At 40.5% G+C, this 22,712-nt stretch overlaps 2 protein-coding genes across 5 annotated transcripts in view; one reads left to right on the top strand and one right to left on the bottom strand.

Annotated features, from left to right (window-relative positions):
* Positions 1-8,319, top strand: part of slx4ip (SLX4 interacting protein) — a 53,207-nt gene extending 44,888 nt beyond the window's left edge. For all 3 annotated transcript variants that reach the window (XM_028468717.1, XM_028468715.1, XM_028468716.1), the window contains 2 exons: positions 5,435-5,535; positions 6,821-8,319. In XM_028468717.1, the coding sequence (XP_028324518.1) occupies positions 5,435-5,535; positions 6,821-7,502 (783 nt within the window). In that variant the 3' untranslated portion in view covers positions 7,503-8,319. The remainder of the gene's footprint in view (positions 1-5,434; positions 5,536-6,820) is intronic.
* Positions 8,320-9,681: 1,362 nt separating this feature from the next.
* Positions 9,682-22,712, bottom strand: part of jag1b (jagged canonical Notch ligand 1b) — a 32,591-nt gene continuing 19,560 nt past the window's right edge. For both annotated transcript variants that reach the window (XM_028467698.1, XM_028467699.1), the window contains 17 exons: positions 22,559-22,672; positions 22,180-22,226; positions 21,600-21,773; positions 20,386-20,536; positions 19,019-19,183; positions 18,814-18,927; positions 18,611-18,724; positions 18,341-18,454; positions 17,936-18,052; positions 16,995-17,022; positions 16,575-16,660; positions 15,876-15,989; positions 15,689-15,798; positions 13,620-13,853; positions 12,799-12,930; positions 12,517-12,658; positions 9,682-11,575 (listed from right to left, as the gene is read on the bottom strand). In XM_028467698.1, coding sequence (XP_028323499.1) covers positions 11,100-11,575; positions 12,517-12,658; positions 12,799-12,930; positions 13,620-13,853; positions 15,689-15,798; positions 15,876-15,989; positions 16,575-16,660; positions 16,995-17,022; positions 17,936-18,052; positions 18,341-18,454; positions 18,611-18,724; positions 18,814-18,927; positions 19,019-19,183; positions 20,386-20,536; positions 21,600-21,773; positions 22,180-22,226; positions 22,559-22,672 — 2,432 coding nt within the window. In that variant the 3' untranslated portion in view covers positions 9,682-11,099. The remainder of the gene's footprint in view (positions 11,576-12,516; positions 12,659-12,798; positions 12,931-13,619; positions 13,854-15,688; positions 15,799-15,875; positions 15,990-16,574; positions 16,661-16,994; positions 17,023-17,935; positions 18,053-18,340; positions 18,455-18,610; positions 18,725-18,813; positions 18,928-19,018; positions 19,184-20,385; positions 20,537-21,599; positions 21,774-22,179; positions 22,227-22,558; positions 22,673-22,712) is intronic.

Raw genomic sequence — 22,712 nt, 5'->3', positions numbered from 1 at the left:
AGAACAATAGTTTGCTGCCTCGCAGTGCAGAGATCACAGACTCTAGTCTTTGTTTGTTGGCCCTGCCATCCAGCCCAAGACCCCCCCAAGGCCCTTCTGCCTTATTTTACCTAGGATTGGCTCCAATCCACTATCATACCTCTACGGACTTTTTTTTGTGGGCAAAGTATAACTTAATCAGGTGTTTTCTTGTGCTGCAATTACTATCATATGGCAAAAGCAACAATATGTTCTGTTCTGCTGTAATCATGAACACATGGTGAAATATTTATTTTGGTTTCACAATAGTCGGTTGCTGCCTATGATGCTGCCTCTGACTTTTGCTCAAACTGTAGAACTAGATTTTTTTTTTTTTTTATCTCAGAGCACGAGTTGCAAAAAAATTGGACCATGCTGGTAAATTTTCACAAGATGTATTATGGCACATTGTGTAGCTTACAATTTAAATCATTTAAAAAAAAAAAAAATCCAATTCAATTTACTAAATTTAATGCCAGTTGTGTTAGAGTTTGGAAATACTGGCCACAGTTACATGATGTTTTTTAATTCGGAATTAGTTATTCCGAATTAAATCATTCGGAATTAAAGTGTTCTGCTTTGTGTTTACATGGAAATAGTAATTCCCGAACTGAGGTTTACATGGAAAACCAGTTTATTCGGCTTTAGTTAATTCTGCTTTAGGTCTGGGGGTTGGAAGGGCTCTGATTGGACAGACGGCGAACATGTCATTTCGCCTCCGACATTTATTGTCGGCTGTAACACAGAAGACCACACATGAGAACTGTTTTCACCTTTATTTTGATTGTAGTTTTGAAGGAACAGCTCAACAATAACACACTTTGGTTAACGGAGAGGAAAGGAGATAAAGACTAATCACAGGTAAATAAAGCCCAGTAAAACTCAGGAAAACAATAACCAGGAATAAATAGTTGCTTCCTAGTAAAGATAGTAGCTCTAACAACTGGTAAAATGATAAACTTGGTGATATTACAGCCTGTGCAGCAGTATGGGGACGCATTTACTCCGTCTCCGGGTCTTAGTATCACCCGTCCGATGAAGCCGTCCTTTTGCTGAGCTCCATGTTTGTGATAAGTCCATGTGTCCGTGTTAATGTCCGCATGTTTATGCCTTCGTCCATCCCCTTTTTTCATTGTATCCATGTCTTTTAAGGCTCTTTTTAAATAGTGTCGGCTCTAGTCCGGGCGGCCATGTTCGATTATGTCACCCTGCGCGTCATTGCTGCAAGTCGTACATGCGCAAACAACCGGAATTAATTTAAAGCAGAATTAAGTGTTGTTAACTGTTTACAAGAAAGAGGAATTAATTCAATCGGAATTAAAAACGGAATAAACCAGCCACCTAATTCGAAATTAAGTTTAAATCAGAATGAAATTAGCATTAGGAATTAAGTGTTAACTGTTTACGAGAAAGAGGAATTATTCAATCGGAATTAAAAACGGAATAAACCAGCCACCTAATTCAGAATTAAGTTTAAATCAGAATTAAATTAGCATTAGGAATTAAGTGTTAACTCTTTCTAAGAAAGAGAAATTATTTAAATCGGAATTAAAAACGGAATAAACCAGCCACCTAATTCGGAATTAATTTAGCATTAAGAATTAAGTGTTTACAAGGTCAGGTTAAAGAGGAATTAACTTTTATTTTGCTTTAAAGAGGAATTAAAGCTCCCATGTAAACGTGGCCACTCTTGTGGCCACATAGTGAGCTTTTTAGAACAGAAAGAGAGGGAAAAATGACAATCTTGCACACAGACGTAACAGAATATTCAAACTATTAAACTATTAAAGAAGTGAGTAAAAAAAACTTTAAAATAACATAAAGAACTGAAAAGTAAATCCGATCATTGGTATAAAACAGTTTGGCTTTTTTGAAAGCTACAAAATCTAGAGCATGATGAAGCATAAACATTTTTACATTGCTGCTCAAAAAACAAAGGCGACAGAGTAACTAAACCCCAAAACCACTTTTTTCTGCTGAATACAAATGTATTTGTTTATGAAGTAGTGCTGTTGATTGATTCTGGTCCAACTCTCAACATTTTAGTCAAAGTATTTAAATTTGGTATATTTAGTTGTAAAATGTCAGAGTGACTGCCTATTACAGTTAATTTTTGCTATTGGCTGAGAACAAGATGTGATGTTTTGGGACCATCTTGTATCCTAAACAAGCACTATTAGCCCCACCTCTTTTTATGAACACTAGCACCCGTGGACTCTACAATCTGTGGTGAGTAGGTTGGATTGAGAGAAGAGTGTATATTGAGGTGTAATGAGTGATGAATAGCTAGTTAACATAGCGTAGATTGTTCATTGGAGATTTTATAGTATGGACTGGGCGTGGCTTAACTGCTCCAGGAGCCCCGCCCATAATCAAGGCATTTTTTGAAGTTCCTTCCTCGTGACAGGTCAGGAGAAAGCAGGGGTTTAGTAGTCACTCTTTAATCAGGTGTATTATTGTACTACAATTTCTATAAATATGACAGAAGCAACTGTGTTCTGTTCTGCTGTAATCATGAACACATGGTGCATTATTTATTTTTGTCACAATAGTTGGTTGCTGCCTATGATGTAGGACTGGGCGGTATACCCGTTCATACCGAATACAGTATATATTTTAGTTATGATATGAATATTTAGTATACCGCCGTACCGGTGTATTTCACAACAACCAGCCACATTTCAGTCAGAACCCTTTTCATGGTTGCACTTCTGAATAGGAAGGTAAAGAGTAGCGCTCTGGTAGTTACGGTGTAATTGGATAAGAAATACATTGAAAACTCTGAAGCTGCATGTGAGCATGTGCCTGCGTGTGCATGCCTCACGGACATAGACATAAATACGTATATAATGTCTATGCTCACGGAGGCACAGTTAGCTTAGCATGTCGGCAGTAATACACAAAAAAAGAAAGCAAAGGATCGCAATTTGTAATTCCTGGAACGCGGAAATAAGTCCTGGTGGAGCTGCAAAGAAAACGTTCATTTATTCACTATAAGAAACCACCACACCAATGAGTATACAGCATTTAAAGCTAGAAATCAAGCTAATGCTAAAGTTAAGCTAGAAGGGTAAAGAGCTATTGGGTGTTACATGTGTGGATGTCTTAATAACAGACGGAGTCGGGCTGTGTCTCATTGTAGCTCGTTTTATTACTAGTGTGGAATTATTCTACAAAATTCACTCATCATGCCAGTAAAATAGAGCATCCTAAGTCAACCTACTGCAGTAATTCCTCTCTCCACCAGTAGAAAATGCTGTTAACACCTGATTATGCATGAAAAAAAATACCGTCATATAATTTTTTTAAAAATACCGTGATTTTTGGTCATATCGCCTCGCCCTACTATGATGCTGGCTCTGACTTTTGCTGGTGTATTCTTCTTGACACTAAATTGATTGGATGCATTTGCATAATCAAAAGGTAAATTTTCACAAGATACAGCACACTTATACTTTAGGAACTTATATATATATATATATATATATTTTAATTCAATTCAATGTACTAAATGTATTACCGTTGTCAGTTCGGCTCTTTGAAAGCTACAAAATGTAGAGCAGGATGAAGTGTCAACATTTATACACTGCTCCTCAAAAAACAAAGGCGACACTTAAACAACACAATAGTCAGTCACACTTCTAGTGAATGAATCTGTCCAGTTAGGAAGCTACACTGATCAATTCCACCTGCTGTTGTGCAAATGGTTCAGACAACAGGTGTAAATGAGAAGTCATTATTGAGATGAGTCCTCTAAGGAATGGTTCTGCTGGTGGTGATCACACATCTGTCTAAACTCCTGTACAACCCGTTGTATAGAAGTTACTCAGGTAGTGCAGCTCATCAATACACGCTGTGGAAAGATTATTTACTGTCTGTCAGTGTCAGCACAGGGTCATGGACATGGAGGAGGAACCAGGAAACAGGCCAGTAAACCAGGAGATATGGAAGGGCTGGTTAGAGCCTGGTATGTAACAATGGCCTGAAATGTAACAATACCCAAATTGTTCTAAAAAAAAAAAAAAAAAAGACAAAAACAAATCAAATCAAATCAAACAGTGCTTTTTTTTTTTTTTCCTAGATTTTCAACTGACCTATTTCATGTAATAAGATCTAGGATGTGTTTTTTAACTGTGTCCCTTTTTTTTTGTTTTTTTGGCTAACTCTTTTTTTTTTTTCTTTGTTTATAAAACCATTTTTTGTTCGATCATGTCTAGAAAAAAAAGAAAGAAATGAAAATAAAAAATGAATCATATACCTAAACTAATATGTGCATCAGTTCCATGGAGTCTTTATGAGAAAATGATATCTAAATTAGTTAGATGTCAGATAAAATTCAAAGAAAATTGGCTTTAAAAATATGTCTTACCTTACTTTGCAGATTCCTCCAATTAGTTTAACGTGTTTGAATTCACTTTTTAGCTGATATCAACCTTTAGCAATTTTTCTGAATTAGTGGTATTAATTTAGTTTTGGACATTGTGGTCCCATTAATAGTCCAAATACCTCATTACTCTTTAACACATGTACATTATTCTGCCTGTAGGATATGTACAATATACTTCATCCATTAGGGTCAGCTTAATGCAGGTACTTCAGCCTCGGTCCACCCATCAAACTAAAAGCCTGTATCTGTGTTTTTGGGTTTGTGACAGCATGAATCTAATATTACAGTAGAATGTGCTCTACAATGTGCACAATAATACATGTAACCATAATAGACTACAGCAACAAGTCGCTGCTACGCTAGTTTTAGTTCAACTGCAGATCTTAAGAAAACATGGCCGAAGCTAATGTTTTCTCTTCTATACTAATGTCACAGTCCATTTATTTTAATAAACTGAATTTTACAATGAACTCACGAGCTCTCAACCAGTAGGTTCTGCTCCAGTTCGCTCAGTGTCCGTTCTTTCCACTGTTGTCGTTCATCTCTGGCACAGACCTGTAATTATCCTTTATTGGTGGCCTGTCGAGGGCGTTCATGGCGAGATCCAATATTTGCACTTGTTTCTGGTTGTGCCTCAGCGAGTCGCCTTCATCTGTAGCTATAATAACTTTTGATTACACGTTTGAATCATTTGAAGCTCTCCGGCTAGAGGTGGACATTATATCTTTTTTATTGCCCAACCTTACGGTTTACACTTCTTACTAGTGGCCACACACACTGCTTTTTTTTTTTTTTTTTTTTTTTTTTTTTTTATTTTCCGTGTGAAATAAGCTGTAAAAACCCTCCCCATTCAACGAGGAGCTTGAGGTGAACACACAATGAAACCGGTTCTCTGATTAGTTGAAGTCACGCAATCATTTGTGTTTGATGTCCAACGTAAGTAGATGCTGACTCAGCCTTTGTGAGGATGAGCCTGTCCCGCTCATGCCAAAAATAATATTTTTGCTCCAATTCTGTTTGCTTTTCTAGACCAAAGTGAGTGAACAAAGCCGATCCGAATATTTTCCCAGTGTCGGAGGAGGTGATTTAAACTGTTCAACCACAGCAAAGAAAATGACACTTCAAAAGATGTGAGTATGATAATCATTTCAGACGTGCACTCCCTCACCAATACGGTGTGTGTTTTAAGACATCCTCAGGTGTCAGGAAAACCTCTGTCGAATCCGACGGTCTCGCGCGTCAAACCAAGCACCGTCAAATGACACGGCCTCAGGCTTCAAAATAAAAGTCATCAGACTCGCGACACAACGTCGTGCTTTGAAGAAACCGGGAATTCACATGACATCATCAATATGTGCTGCTTCGGATACGAGAGTGAGTTGAAAGTGTTTATTTTGAAAGGTTAAGCTATATTAACGTTTGACTTAACTATGTATTTATTAATCAAATAATACGTTATATTTTAACTTTGAAAAAATAAAAGGAAAAAACAACATTTTACCTTACTTTGTCATGTGTACTTTTTGTTCCTTCAAAATAAAACACCATGTCGTATTTTAAGTAGAGCTGCTGGATTATAGAAAAAAAAAAATAATCACGATTATTTTAGTCACGATTATTCAAACGATTATTTGTCAACCAAAAAGTTATTTTTTTTTACAGAAAAACATAAAATATATTCTTTAAACATAAATAAAAACCTTGAAACACTAAAATCAAGTTAGTAAACACTTGTGCAAAAGTGAACAAAGTGTTTTTGCTGCGTTTCTCCTGCAATGTTTCAAGACCACGAGCAACAACTTTCCTCGCGTTAGCCTGCAGGCTAGCTTTGGCTCTGAGAGGGGCGGGGCGGGGTGGAGGGGAGGAGCTTGCATGTATGTGGATTAAACAACTCAAAGTTAGTATTAATAACATGTGTGTGCCAAGCTTTATTATTTGTAGATGTCCGAAATAGTGGGTTTGTTTTATTTAGTTAATAAAACATATGCATAAGGAAAAAAAAATATATATATATTCTTTTTTTTTTTTTTTTTTCAATTATATTATTTTTGGAACTGAAAATCGAAATTAATTAAGCAGCCTTAGTTTTAAGGTCTGAGACTGTTAAGTCTGATAACTTTTATTTTGTAGCCTGAGGCCGTGCCATTTGATCGTGCTTTTTTTTTTTGAGGGTGACATTTGAACATTCTGTCCAGGGAGATAAAAAAATAGTATTCTGGCCAAATCTGGTTAATTTTCTATATGGATCTTATTGTACACTGTTCCTGTTTAATAAACCAATAAATAAAATAAGTGAGGCCGTTAGATTTGACAGAGGTCTGATACCTGATACTTCACTCTGATACCTGAGGATGTCCTCAAATGTACAACATACACCAAAGTATCTTCATTTACATTGTTTTTTTTGTTTTTTAGAGCCAAACAAGCTCATACCCATCAAGAGCGTTGTGGCTCTTCCACAGTTAAGCAGCAGAATGAACAGAGCTCCTGTCCCAAAATCCAAAGAACAAATCCTAAATATCAGGAGTCAGAAGCAAACACAGAGATAATATCTAGCTCCACCACTCTCAGTGAAGAGGGGGAACAGACTGGGACCACTGACAAACATGGGTGGCAAACGAGCACCAGTGGAATTGAGGCCTTAGCTCATGAAGTCAAGCAGGACACTTGCAAGAGGCGCAAGCTGAGCGATGCCGGGGAAGACCCAGACTCACAGATGGCCAAGAGAACATGCCTTGGAGGTCCTCCAGAGACAATACAGACCCTCTCCACCGACTGCTCCTCACTAACAGCCAAGCATGACCTCCTCCTTCCAATCCAAGCCAAGGCAGAGTCCAAGGCTTTCCCTGTCTCAGAGTGCAAGAAAACCACAGTGGAAGTAGAGCTGCTTACTCCAGGGAAACGGGCCCAAAGGCTCCCCCTCACAAGCAATAACGCGGCTCAGACAAACCAAAACAGGCTGGCCGCAAGTCTGAGGGGTCTATCTGTCAAGCCTACATCTTTGTGCTCCTCTATTGGTTCCAGATCCACACTTGCAGAGGAGAGGAATGAGAATGTGCCCAGAACCTCGAGATTGCGACGACTGAAGAGATCCTGAGGAAGGGAGGGGGGGAAGGGGGAGTCGAGCTCGAGCAAAGAAGCCTGACGCCACTCTGATAGACGTGATATTCTGTGGAGCTCCATCTTTAACCCATGTTGTTCATGCGGTCGCCTCAAATGACTTGCATTTGTGCGTGTCACTGCTGTATCTACTGTTTTCACATGTGCTGCACACACGTGCCCATCAAATGCCAAAGCACATGATTACATTTGATACACAAGCATTTGAGTTACGTTCAGTCAAAGGCTGGAATCAGATGTTGCCTCCCCACTTTAGTCGTGACCAAGAAACTCAAAAGAGAGATGAAAATATTCATTTGGATTTTAGATTGTGTTTAGTTTTAAAGATTGGGGTTTTGAGACAGGCGGGAGCCATGCTGTACGTCATTGCTTTCAGGCTGAAACACTGGCTCCTACGTGTCTGAAAACTGTCCAGATTTTCTGCTGAAGTTCTTTTGTGATTGATTGTTATTTCCAGTTGTGTGTCATCACCCCTTTTCTCAAATGTGCATTTTTGTCATAAGGGTTTTTATTCCTTTACAATTAGCTCACTACTTAGCTGCCAAGTACCTAAAATAAATCTCCAATTTGGAAGATGAATTGCTGCTTTAATACTAGACTTAAACCAAATGCTGTGAGTGTGATAGGTGCTTATGTATTAGTAACATTACTTGTAATACTGGACTTTCATATGTTACTGTGACTTCTGTCTGTTTTCTTTATGAACCCAGTCAACTGTGTTCATGGAAAACTTTTTTTTTTTTTCCTTCATTTTAACAGGAATCATCCTTATTTTTAACTTGAGTTTGATAATTATGGGGTAAACACTTCACCCAATCTTTCCTTGTCTTTTATTTTCTGTTTTTTCCCAACAATTAAAGCACAGGAAAAAAAAGCTCAAGAATCTCTTACTTTTTCCCAGGAACTTAATGAAATTAGGAACACTTTGTTGCAAAAAGCAAACCATTGCTGCTAAAAGTACAGATTTTCCCCTCCGCGCGCTCAACATCGCTAAACTAGCCTTGGACATTTAAACTCTTCTAAAGTGTCACAGATGATCTTCCAAGTGTTCAACAGTCATTGCAATTTAAAACATAACGTGTCCCCATTTGAAAACCCTGGGTCTGACATTTGAAAAATCCTCAAAATATTGACTGTCAGAAAAAAAACGAACTGATGACAATGCCTTTCGGTCGACGCCGAAGGTAATAAAAACAAGAAACTTTTGGCATGTTAAACACTTGATTTTTCAATCGTCCGCATCTACAAGTATTAATGCCCAACATGGAAGTGCAAACGAATTGAGATCACCAAGAAACTATACAACATCGAGCACATAAGAGTGATCATAACTCTAACAAAAAAAATGACCCTTGGCTCTACCTTAGATGTTACCATAGCCTACTTATTATTGCTAAGGCTAAATTTAGTGAAAAGTAAATCCATTGGAGATTTAGCTGAATATTGTAGATCCAATTAAAGTAATTTTTTTGGGGAGGAAAAGAAAAACTGCACCTATTGCCAAGACAAGTGTTTTTAAAGGGCCAGAGCGCATTACGTAGCTCAGCCTCAGACCCTGAAAGCATCCATTGGAGCCAAAATTCCTCACACCACGGGCGACTCACAGGTTAACTCAGGTTCAGTCACCATAGCAACGCATTTTCAACTAATATTTCACTAGTTTTACAGACGTGTTGACCCAAGTAAACAAATTAAAAATGGTTTTGTGCACAATGGTGTAAATACTTTGCTAGCTCTTTACTAGCCACAATTTAAAAAACAAAACAGCCAAGACTTTTTAAAGTAATTCACGGGGTGTATCTGATCTCATCTCATTCCTGCAAGAATTTATCTTAAGCTACTTTGCTTAAACAGAGCCGTCCCACTTCCTCAAGATGAAGATATTTTTAGGCCTTTTAACTAAACCAGACCAACGGAGGCTCACATTGTCTACAAATCATGAGACGCTCCAGTATTCTGGTCTCCAGGATTGACTCGGTATAAGAAGAGTCCCTGCAGCACAATTAGTAGTAAAGTAAACTTATTTGGAGAAGGACGTAGCACGAGTCTGTGAAGTCCTTCCAGGTCTTGTTCCCGCCCCACATGTGCATGAGAAAGCCTTCCTAAGTGCTGACATGTTTAGCTTGATGCATCACAGACAGACTCTTCAGTCATTCTCCAGAACAAAGACAACTTTAATTCTCTTTTCATACAAAATATTTAATAAATATGACTTTCAAAAAATATATTGCCAGATCAACACATATTTCTCAAGTTCATAACACAAAGTCAAAAATAGGACAAAATGTTGCCAAGATCTCAAAGGGTGAACAAATGAGATAAAACATGTTTGACTTTAAGCCTCGTTTTTTTTTTTTTTCTTTCTAAAGGAAATGTGCACAGATACAAAGCAGACTTGCTTCTACAGTGTTCCCATTGCCCCCCTACTGTTCAAGTACTCGCGGTCTAGCTTATGTTACAACGCTGACTAAAGCAGATGGGAATTCTAGCGTGTCGTTTTTGATGTGACTTGTGTTGCAAGTAGGTGGCTTTGCACAGCCTTTGAAATGTACCAATGGGTCAAACAAGCTGCTGAAGAATTTATGTTCCCTTAAAGAATGTATTAACTCATGGCAAGCAATATGTCTGCCCCTGTGTCCAAACCCTTGCAGCAGCAGCACTGGTCGTTTGTTGTCCTAACCTCACTTGTCTTCAATTAAGGTCCTGGCAACAAATAATGAAATGTCAACTGAATAGAAAACAGAAACAAAAGCTTCTCTTTCGGGGCAACGCGCCCGTCTTTTGTCTTCTTTGAAATTTGGCTTTAATAGAATGCAATGAAAAGAAATGCAGTCATTGAAAGAGATGGTAAGCTTCCACAGCCATCACAACCTTCAAACTAGACTGAACATATAAATAAAAAGGAATGATATCTTTAAGGCTCTTGATTATTAAGTTAATAAATCAAATATACACAATGATTAATAAAAAAAAATGTACATATCTACATGTTCTAAATTGTCACATAAATTCTTCATATAGGCAGCAACTGCTGACATTGAGCCATTCCCTCCCCCTCCCCCCTCCAACCCCCAAAATAAAAATAAATAATAAAGTCGATCTTTTTTCTCATCATCTGACAGCTGCTCGAGTCTAAAGCTGAAAAGGCACTTTCTCCAAAAAAGAGCGCGTAGGAAATCAAACAGGTACTGAAATAATTAGCTCTAGTGTTGAACACGTCAGGAAGTTTTAGTCATTGTACAACAATCACAACAGAAGCCTCTTCCAGGTGTCCACTCATGGGGGGGGACGTTGTCAAAGGGAAATGAAATGCATAGGAGGGCACCTTTACAGCTACAGTGAAATGTTTACCAGTGCCTTGTGTTTCCAGCCAATCAAAGCAACCGTCACTGCCAGTGTAAGCCAGCTTGTCAAAACTTAAATTAACACGGGGAATATCGCTGAAAATACTGTGGGGGGGGGGGGTCACAACTGACACGGCTGCTTACCAACAACATGCCAAAGCTCCCCCCAGCTCACCCACCACCTGGGTGTGAAGGCATACGGCTTGGTTGCACAGCAACACAGTTGTCTGCTATACAATGTAGTCCATCCTGTTGATGCTGTTTGCTGTCTCCAAGTCTCTGTTGTCCTGTTTATTAGTCCAGTTCGCGTGTTTGGACGAGGAGTTGGGATTGGGACTGGAGACGGGTGCCTTCTCGTCCCTCTCCACCAGTGTGTATGATGGTTGTTTGGCGAAGCGGCCTTTCTGTAAGTGCCTCTCCTTGTCATCCTCATCCCCCTCAGGATGAATCGTCCTTATTTTGGCAATGATGGAGTTCTTGTTTTCGTAGTCTTTGATGGCCACTGAGAGGCCCACGTGCTTCTCGATGGGGTTCTTGATCTGGTTGAGCTGCTCCCTCACATTGTTGGTCGTGTTGTCCTCGTTGGCCGACGACCCGTTGTGGTTGCTCTGTTTCCGCCGCCGGCGCATGCACCACAGCAGGATGGAGACCAGCACCAGGACCCACATCACGATGAAGATGGAGCTCAGGAGCGGCACAAGGTAGTCTAGAAGGAGGAAGACCCAGAACATGTGGCCATGTTAATCCTATTAAAAACTTAGTAACCCATCAAATACAAAGACATAAAACTGTGACGGTTTAGCGTTTAGTTAAATTGTAATTTACAGTTTTTATAGATATTCCAGGACAAGTCAATTATCAGAACTCATTGCTGATTACCCCAACAAGAGTTTTTTTCAATTACAACTACAATTATTTTTTACATCATAATTATGATTAATTATCAATTACACAATTATAGTTATAATTGACCCCAACCTTGGTAGATATAAACTGCATTTAGCATGGGTACTGGCCAGGGTTGGGGTCTATTATAAACGTAACTGTGTAATTAATAATTAATTACAATTATGGCATGATTATAATAGTAATATTTGAATATTTTGCAGTTATGTACAGTATGTAGACGTCGACCTCCTATATTCTAAGAGAAGTTATGTTCTTGAAAGGCCGTGTGTCTTTTTGTCGATGCTTTATTTTAATTTTGTTATCATTTTCTATATTTGTATAAAAAAATATTGTAATTGAGTTGTCATTGAACATGGATAATTGAAAACATAATTGAAACTGAAAAATGTAATTGAGCCCAACCCTGGTACTGACTGTAAGACTACTGTATAATCAAGGGTTATTGTGTAAATAATTAGAGAGAAGGCAGTTTTCTGAGGAGGAGTCACTAGTTTCATATCATGCATTTCATTTATTTAGAATAAGGTAAATATAAACGGCTTTTCAATGAAGAAAAATCAGGTTTATAAGTGTATCCAACAGGCTTCATTAAAGTCATGATACAAAAATGTAGCTACACAAAAGGAGCGGCTCTTCTCCATTATTCAAAAAACTTTCATTCTTTTTAAACTGCCGACATGTTGAACACATCCGTGGGTTTAGATGTGGAAAACTTTGCTTGATGGATTTGCTACATACCAGTTTTGCTCGGGCTTGGCACGCGCACTTCAGTGATGGCGGAGATGATGGTGTTGTTCCCGTTGCGTTTGCTAACCAAGTCGATTATCCTCTCTGTCATCTCTTTGATGGGGCTCCAATCCAGGCGATGGTCGTCTGTTGACTACAAAGAATGCAAGAGTTGAAATGTGTTGGTTTAGTTTTAAAGTTCCGTCTTGTCAACATATTATTGCCAATTTAACTCCACCAAGCATTGCATTGATGGAGGCAGACAAACTGAGGGCAGATAAAGGAGGAGCTTACAATGCAGACGTTGATTTCGTTGCTGGCGGACAACGATGGGTCGCAGGTTATGAAGACGGAATGCTCCAAGGAGAAGTTTTTCACAACGTACAAGTGTCGAAGCTGCTTACACACACCCTCCACCGTCAGATCCTGAGCACCAAGAACACATGAAGCCAACGTTAAAGCTAGGGTAGGTAATTTTTTCCGGAAACACTTTTTAAGTTTTTAGTTGAAATTGTCTTTGTGTCCTGAGAGAAATTAAGATCTTATGTGCTCTGAAAAAGGAACAAAGAAAAGGAGCCGATCTTCTGCAGCAGCTGTGCGCATGCATGTGAGTGCACAGAGGGGATGGGGTTAAAGGCGAAGTCGTCGGGGAAGCTACATTCAAAATCATATTAGCTTTTGACAATCCCCTACCCTACCTTTAACTTGGGTTAAAAAGCAAATAGACAGTGGAACAGAAACGGAGGATCTAAGGAGCCGTTTTAGCCTCATGTTCCACAGCCTATCTGGATCAAATCCCACTCATTTAGATTGAAGACCACAGACTCGTATGCCTGTCACAATCAGCTGTCATGCTTGTTAGGCAGCTGGCGGCCGACCCTGCTCTGTGGTGACAGAGTCGCCAGCATTCCCATCTAGCTCAAATCCATGTTATCCTGAAAATAATCTTGTGGTGCCGTTGGGTTAAACGGTGACCAACATTGATTTTTAAAAACACCAAAAAATAAACACAAAAATAAAAATAAGAGAAGTGCTTTTCTGGTTTTCATCTCCAAAAATCTGTGCGTTAACAGCTTATAATGAAGCCCCTAACCATGTCCACCATAGTAACTCACCCGAGGCATGTTCTCCTTGGTGAAGGTGAAGGTGATGTTAGCAGAGCTGCTGTCCTGGTAGCTGGAGCTGGGGTGGCATTTAGTGGGAGGCTGTGGAGGGTTGGTACGCCAGCACTCGCCCACGTCCAGGCAGGGCTTCACGAAACAGTGACCGTCCCTCAGTGGGAAGCAGGCCTGGCCTGAAGGACACCCGCCTTTGGCCCCAAGTTTGCACGCCATGGGGCCACACCACATCTGGAGAGAGGGGAAAAAAACATGTGTCTGATTTACTCATGTTTGTCTACTTGTTCCACATTTTATACTTCAACACGGTTAGATAATGTACACATTCAGTAGCATTTAAACAAAGACTCTATAACTGGTTGGATGATTAATGTGTCCCAGTTTACACTTCTGTGTATAAATGATATATAAAGTATGTAAGGCACTGATAACGTCCATTCAATAAGTGACGCATTATCATTTTTACTTAAATTTCCTTAATTTTCTGACCAATTTATATTTAATTTGGCAAATTTTTGAAGAACAATTTCAGAAAAATGTTAGGATTTAGGAAACATTGTGGCGTTTCCTTCAATTCATGTATATTGAGGAGCTGAGATATCTACAACTGTATTTGTTGGTAATGTATACAATGATTCATATTCTCTATCATTTGTAATTTCTCCTGCAGGCCAAATTGGAAGGACTAAAGGGTCAGATTTGGCCCCCAGGCCTTGAGTTTGACACATGCGGTTTAAGGGAATTGCTCAAGGTCCCACAGTGGTGGCTCAGAGGAGGTTCGAACCAGTCACAAGCCTGAAATTTAAAACAAAAATAAAAAAAATCATTCCATGAGAGTAGTAGCTGTGGAGAGACTGTCTTAGTTGAAATTTGCTTCTGGAAACCATGTGAAAAACAGCAGTTAGTGAGCTGCAGTGTATCAGTAGAGCCCATTGTCAAACTGTTGGCAATCAGACATGTGTGATATTTATATCAGCACTTAAGGCCACCACTGCGGGAGATAAAGACACAGCACCCTAAAGCAGTGTCTACTGACGCTATAGTGCATCTTTTTATGGAAATCGTCGTCTGTGTGGAGCTGGCCATTCCTCAGCAAACTCCACCCACTGCTAAAAAGGCTAATATCATAGCTTTCTGCACCCTTCTTGCTAGCCGGATGATTTCACAGAAGTGGAAAAACCCATTGCCACCCACGTACTGTATGTAGGCTGGGTCAAAGAGGTCACATACAGTACTTTAATCAACTAGAGAACATTTGTTACTCTACACAGGGATCTATACAACAATATTATGAAGTCTGGCAACCTTTTTTGACTTATTTGGAAAATGTGAACGCAGATGACATTTGTTGATGTGATATAATTGTACTTATATTATTGTATTGACAGTCAACTGGCGGCCCGGGGGTCACATGCAGCCCTGTCTAATTCTGCGCGGCCCCCAAAACAAAATTGTAATTCATGAAGTTGGAAGTTATACGAAGAACATCATAACGCACACAACTCCAGAAACACAGAAAACAGCAGCAAAATGCACAAAAAGTACAAAAATTAACAACAAATACACAAAAAGCTAGAACAGAAAAAATCTAACAAAAATACACAAAAAGACCACAAAAATTCACCATATTAACAAGAAAATTTACAAAATGAATTTAAAAACACACGAAATGTGTGTTTTCAAGCTTGTATTATGCTCAGATTGGTCATGCTGACATGAATGTTGATATTGTGGCCCCCGCTGTGATAGAAGTTGCCCATCTCTGTTGTGTTGATGATTATTGTTTTTTTGTTTGTTTTATTGGTATGTGTGTGTCTTGTTAAGTGTAATTATTGAGTTATCTGGCCTTCAGTTATAGGGTGGGATGGGGAGGGGAAAAAGAAGAAAGAAAATGTATGTGTTGAATGATTCTGTGCTTTTTGAAAATAAAAAAGGCCTTGTTTAAAATACAAACTGCACCCTCCGCTAATGTAGTTCAGTGAATATGAATGAGAACAAAAGCAGAAATGAAAGCGTAATCCAGGTGATCACAAAGACTTTCCTTTGCAGGCTGGTTGTAAACATACCTTTGTGCATATGACCCTTCCATTGGAGCACTGACAGGTGTTGCAGTCGTCCTCCCATTTGACTCCATCAGGGGTAACGTGCCCATTAACCACACATGATTTCCTTATCACTACACCAAAGACATAGCAAAGCGTAAGTAATCCTGATGAGTCTCTTTTAAATGATTGTGAATGAATGGATCAGTACCTTCTCTACAGTGAGGTCCAGTCCGGTCTGGTGGACAAAGACAGCGATATCCGTTGATCTCATCCACACAAGTAGAACCGAAAGCACACGGCGATGACTGACACTCGTTAATGTCTGTTCCAGAAAAAGAGGAGAGAGAGAGAGAAAGGTGGAAAATGGTTAATCCATAGCAGAACAAACTTAGTCAGACAGAATGCAAACACTGCATCTCATCTCTGAGGTCATGTTTCATTCAGAGAGCACAACCACAGTCACAGCAGTTCATTAAAAGAACAGAAAAAACAAGCAAACATGGTTTGAATGAGCCCTGGACATTGTTGTCCCTTGCAGCTTTTCTCAAAGGCAGCTTCATTAGCAGGTATGCAAAGGCTGAAAGCTGGACTTGACAGAACAAAGGGTTTGTATTGGGGAGGAATGTGGCCATCTGAAAGCCTTTAAGAGGGAAAACAATCTGTGTAATCAGTGTCAGAGAGCATGGCTGATTAGCTGTTGGCCTGCTAAGCTGGTTCTCTCCCGGGACGGCAGTACGGCTCGCTGGAGTGACACCGAGATGGCTCAGCCGGGCCTAAAGCCCGATGCACAGATAATTGGTCGACTAGACCTTCCATTCCTGTAATGGTCCCTGTGGCCCGGGCATGCTTTCACTGACGCTCAAACAGGGATCAGGGAGGAGGAGCTGGAGGCGAGATTAATACTCACTGATCCGACAGTCTGGACCTGCAAAGCCTGGGGCACACTCACAGCGGTACCAGTTATCCCCATCCACACAGGTTCCACTGTTGTAGCTGCAGAAAGAAAGAAAAAAAAAAAAAAAAAACAGCATGCATTTAATTCAAACTGCTGTCAAAAGTTTTTTGAAAACTCATTTAGGGCCATCAGTTCTAGTCTTCTAAAATAGTTATTGTTTAGCTGTAGCGCTGTATGGCTAAATAACAGTTAAACATTGGAGTTCAAACAGCACAAGCTGAATGCACCCAGGAATGACAGGAGGGTGTGTGCACTGTTCTCAGCAGAGAGGAGAGAGACAGTACGCCTGCAGGTGAGAAACTATAACAATACAAAAGGAGCAGTTTGTTTACATCTGTTCAAATCTACAGGAAATGTTTGGCTTCAACTTACCATGGGTGTGGACTGCAGTCGTTGGTATCTAAAAGAGAAAACACAGAGAAAGGAAGGGTGAGACAAAAAGCGTGTTGTTCTCTCTCTCTCTCTCTCTCTCTCTCTCTCTCTCTCTCGCCCTCGTGCATCATGTTTGGTGTAACATGATGGCAAAAAGCACGTCTCAGCTTGCGTGTGCAGAGGCGTGTTCGGCGAGTCAAGCCTGGACTGAGCACTGCATCATTCTTTTGCCATATTACCAACACCGAGTTGTCTCACCATCAAAACTACTGCCACCCAGCATCACCACAAAGTCTCGCCCTGCATGTTTCCCTCTCCTATAAACACTTCATACTGGTGCCTTCATGTTTTGAAGACCAGGGGTGTCAAACTCATTTTAGTTGAGGGGCTAAAATACGGACCAGTTTGAGCTTAAGTAAGCTACAGATGTTATGCTCGAAAATTAGCAACTTCAACATTCTTGTGCATTATTGTGACAAATATCAGTCCCAACAGGACCTTCACTTTAAATTTCAATAGATTTTTGTGACCAATTTTTATTTAGTTAGGGGAAATATAAAATAAAATTTAGATTTTTGACTGCATTCGTGCATTATGAGCACCGGAAAAACAGTGAGCTTCTGCAAATATTGTTAAGTTTCATTTACACAATGACTCAATTCAACCTCTGGGCCTTAAGTTTGACACATATGCTGCAGACGAAGAATCCATGACACAGTTTGAACACAGAGGGAGAGAGGAGGACCAGAATGGGGGCCAAACATCTGTCTCCACTTTCCCGTCTCCCCTCTCGTCTGATGGCCAGCAGTAGTCAGATTAAAAAAAAAGATCAAACCACGATGACAACGTCTTATTAGACTTTCCCAAGACTTCATTTTGCACAAGGTTTATCATCATTTAACAGCTATTAATGTCCACCATTATCCACTGGGACCACTTACTTTGAGTGCATAACGGACCCTCCCAGCCTTCTTTGCAGACACAAGTGAATGACTCGCCCGTCACCACACAGGTGCCGCCGTTCTCACAATGGTTTGGAAGACAACTGGAGTTTTTGGCTGCAACACAAAAGATATGGGGGGAATAGTCAACTCCTGTAATCCACATGATTATCAAAGAAAGTGTAAATACACACCAAAAATAATGCCTCATTTGTGGTCTATTTTCTGTACCGCTAGCTGTAATATCAGTGTAATTGTGGATATTAAAAAGCCATCTATCAGCGCTCACTCCCACCACACTATTTGTAGAAGTCCAAGTTCCAACAGCTCAAGATGATGCCCTCCCATTGTGAGTGTGTGTAAACACAGAACATCTACCCAAACAGATCCAGCTTTGTGACTCACCGATGTTACAGGTCGTTCCCCCCCAGCCCGGGGAGCACTTGCACTGGAATGTGTCGCCCTCGTCGTGGCATGTGCCTCCATTGTTGCATGTGGCTTCATCGCACTGACTTTCACCTGCAGGGGATAGCGACATAAAAACTTTGGCTTCGTGACAGAATAAAGATTGCGTAACAATATGCAGCCGTGAATGCATGCGATGAGCTTGCATGTTAAAAATAAGAAGTAGAAAACAAACAAACAAAAAAAAAAAAAATTAATATCGACGCTTACGGGAGTGGCAAGTTTTTCCCTTCCAGCCATTTTTGCACTCGCAGAAGAAATCAGTCACCAGGTCTCGACACGTCCCTCCATTATGGCAAGGGTTGGTGCTGCAGTCGTCTATGTCTGGTAGAGACAGTAGACGGGAAAGTGATTAATATGCAGCACATCAAACAGACCTTTTGTCTTGGCCGACTTAAAACGAGTTGACTGACTGATCTCGCAGTGGTCGCCCTCCCAACCGTCGCCACAGATACACTGATACACGCTGACTTTATCGATACACGTCCCTCCGTTGTCACACGGGTTGCTCTCACAGTCGTTGATGTCTGAAGATTTTAAAGACGGAAGCCGTAAGATTGGTGACATAATTGCGTTGAACAATGGGACCAATGAGCATTGTATTTGAAGTGATCTTACTTTCATGGCAGTAGGTGCCTCTGAAGCCCTCCTGGCACTCACAGCTGAACTGGCCGCCTGCCTGGCTGCGGCAGCGACCATGAGGTCCACACACATTTGACGAAATGTAGCGCTCACCTCCTGGTGTGCTGTTGGATGCTACAGCAACTGTGCAGCTGTCAATGACTGCAGAGACAAAACAGATTTTTGTTAAAACTTATTTGTGGTATTATAGTTTTTTCTTATCAAAAAAAAAAAAAAATCAGATCTTCTTGTGTGATTGTTCATTTTACATATTAAACGCAACTTAAATCAGTTTGGAGTATGAATGGAATGCGACCCTGAAGAGGAGGTCCTAAGGTGACACATGACCCAACGGCCACGTATGGTGTTTACAGAAGAAAATATGGAGGTGTCCAGTGTAGGACTGTGTGTCACCCTGAGAAATGTTCTTTCCAACAGAAGTCAGCATTACATAACTTTAAGGAGACGGAAAAAGAACAGAGCCAGGTTTATCGCTCTAGCCGTTTGCAGTGACGGCTGCTACATCTTTATAACGGACTGTTTGGTGACGATGACATAGGAGTCGGATAAAAAGCGCTTCGGCAGTCCAGACTGCAATCACATTGCAAAAAATTGGATATGTATGGGATTTAGGACCACATATGAATGTGACAGATTTGGGTCAGGGTCAGATTTGAAAAAAAGAAAAATCAGAATTGCGCTGTTCAGACTGTCTTTAACAGATAGATACAGGTCGCACATGGGCAAAAAGATCGGATTTGGGTCACATTTGCCTGCAGTATGAATGTAGCCATAAAATCATGGAGAAAAATAGTTGCCATTTGGAAAATGATTATGTTCTAAAGAGACATTCATAGCGATTGTTCTCTCTTTGCAGTGAAATCCCCTCCTTTCCCCTGTCTGATCAGGTCAAACAAGCCCAGAGAATGTGCTCCCATATAATCCCTTCATTCTTGCCAAGAGTATAGAGTCCCACCGTCTCATATCTAACTCTGTGGTTGGTCCACTCACTCACTCACACACACACATATCCACTGGGGGAGAAAAGCAGAGGTAGCCCACCAAGACATTACCACGAACACACACAGTGCCATTAAGACTAATGCCAAAATTTCATGGAATCGAGAAGAGGGAAGAAGCTTTGGAAAACTTCAGCTGAGGAAAGTGGGAGGCTGTCGTCATGGGAGCCACACTAACTAGAGCTGCTCCACAAAGTCAGACTGACGTGAAACTGAGCTATAAGTTACATCGGAAAATAGGAAAAGTGTTCCTGCAAATGTAGCATACCTGGCCTTATTCAGCATTTTCACCGCAGCCTGTTACACAGATCAACTTTTTGTGGTGATGGCAGACAGGAGGCGTACCTTTACAAGTGGTGGTGCGGCAGTGGTCTTTGAGGTGGGAACAGTTCTTGCCCTCGTAGTCCTCCGGGCACGCGCAGTAATAGTCGGTTGCCAGGTTGAAGCAGGGCGCTCCATTCTGACACGGGTTGGGTGAACAGTAATCTATGTCCAGCTGAGGGAGAAATGCAGGAAGAGTTGTTAAACAAAGGTTTCTGCAATAGAAAACCAAGCCTCAAACCCACAGTGTGATCCCAGCAGCCAGAACTAGGAAATATCACACTGGGGGAAGGGAGGGGCATTAAAGCATTAACATAGTATTAGTCCTTAGAGTCCGAGGAATGTATTCCACTGTAACATGGAGTATCTTCTACAAAGCAATGGCTTTAAATAAAGACTGTGAAACAACAGCCATTTAAGAGGGCGGGGCAGGAAAACCCAGAGAAACAGCACTGCTGGTAGGATGAGAGGCTGGAGATGCTGAATAATGCTTATCATGGACCAAACAAAAGACTTCCCAAGTTTAAAAATAACATTTTTCTTAAATTCAGGGTCAACTGCTTAAATCCACCGCAGGCAGTAATATGTAGGTCACAATGCAAAAAGTGATCAAATTAATGTCCCTTTGGAGAATAAAGTTCAAATTAATCTCTTTGAAAAAGAACATAATTGCTGCTTGGCCACTTAATTCTCAATTAATTTTTCTTTCTTTTTCTTTAAAACCTTGTCTGCACATGCTGTCGAAGGTCAACACTACATGTAGTAAAATCTTTTTACGACAGCTATTAATGTTTTATTGCTTAATTGTGACCATTACCATGCCTCCCTCAGTAAAAGTAAGAAACACTTTATGAGGGGAAGATACAAAAAGAAAAGGCAGTGTTACACCTTGGTGATGTGGAAAGGAACAGGGAAGAGGGAGTTAGGGTGGGACAAGGGAAGGCGTGGTTGATAGTCAGCTAATTTGGTTGTACTGAAGGTACAGTGTGATGCTACTAATTCTGAATAAGGTTGATAAAGCAAAAGGTTTGTCCAATTAATCTTTATGGCCACTATCAAAATGCTTATATTCCACTTTAATAAAATGTACATTTTAAACATCTGAATTTTTCATTTTTTGTTTAGGGTTTATTTTGTTAAAATGTAATCAAAATGTGCATGAGTTGGATGAAATTGAGATGCATTTGGCCTGTGAACTAAAAAAGAGTTTTCCTTTATGCTTCAGTAGTGCCTCTCACCTGGCAGAGCTGTCCTGAGAAGCCAGTCCCACAAAAGCACTGGAAGCCATTGACTTCATCTTGACACCGGCCTCCATTTAGACACGGTGAGCTGGCGCACTCATCAATGTCCCTCTCACAGTGATCGCCTGCAAATCCCGGAGGACACATGCAACGATAGCCATTTACCAAGTCCTGAAAGACAGACAAAAACAGGGTTAGCCGTAATGAACCGATGGAGTCCAACTGGAAAGAGAATGCAGGAGGTTGGAGGTGGAAGAATATTATCACAGCTCTGCAATTATTTCAACACATTTTCCTGGCAGGGTCTCAACACAATAATGTTTATAGTAATTTGATACAGCGTGGTCGAGAAACTGGTGTGTCCCTCCCTCAGAAACCCCTCTGAACCCACTCCTCTCAGATTTAATTTCAGAGGAATTCCACAACAATTGCACTGTTGCTTTGGAGAGAACAGTTTACAGTCACTATTTATACAACCACTAAATGTCTCTGGCCTTGACAAAAGCAGACACAAAGACACAGAAAACACAAACAAGTACTACCAATTACCTAAAAAAAAGAAGAAATCAACACCTACCTTGCAAGTTCCTCCATTCTGGCATTGGTCCTTGCAGTCATTTATATCTACATGGGAATACAAATAGGGATCATTTCTGAGCAGCTTGACTAAACAGTGCGTCATTGAAAACAAGCCACATGCTGGAGGCCTTTAAAGCTGAGTGAGTGCACAATGCCTGTAAGAGTTGGATTATATGGCTGCAGAATGTGGTGTTGAGTAACCCTGCCTAACTGCCATGTGAAACTAGTCCTGGCATTGGATTATAAGCAACACATGACCTCACAGATTGTTACAAGGAAAAGGCAGCACTTCATCTTAAGGGTACAGAAGTGGACCAACAGGCTGAAGTTGGACGGTTGAGCTGCTGCACAGCTGCAGCTGACAGTGTTCCACTCACCGATGTCGCAGTTTGCTCCAGTCCAGCCTGGAAGGCACTCGCAGAAGTATCCACCAATCAGGTTGCGGCAGGAGTTAGCATTGACACAGGGCTTGCTGTCGCATTCATTGGCATCTAGAAAGAGAGGGAACGGTTAGCAGCGAGGACACATTGC

This window comes from Gouania willdenowi, chromosome 15 (genome assembly GCF_900634775.1).
Source record: "Gouania willdenowi chromosome 15, fGouWil2.1, whole genome shotgun sequence".
Taxonomy (NCBI): Eukaryota; Metazoa; Chordata; class Actinopteri; order Blenniiformes; family Gobiesocidae; genus Gouania; species Gouania willdenowi.
Note: the sequence above shows the minus strand (reverse complement) of the source record. Positions and strands in the feature narration are given on the sequence as shown.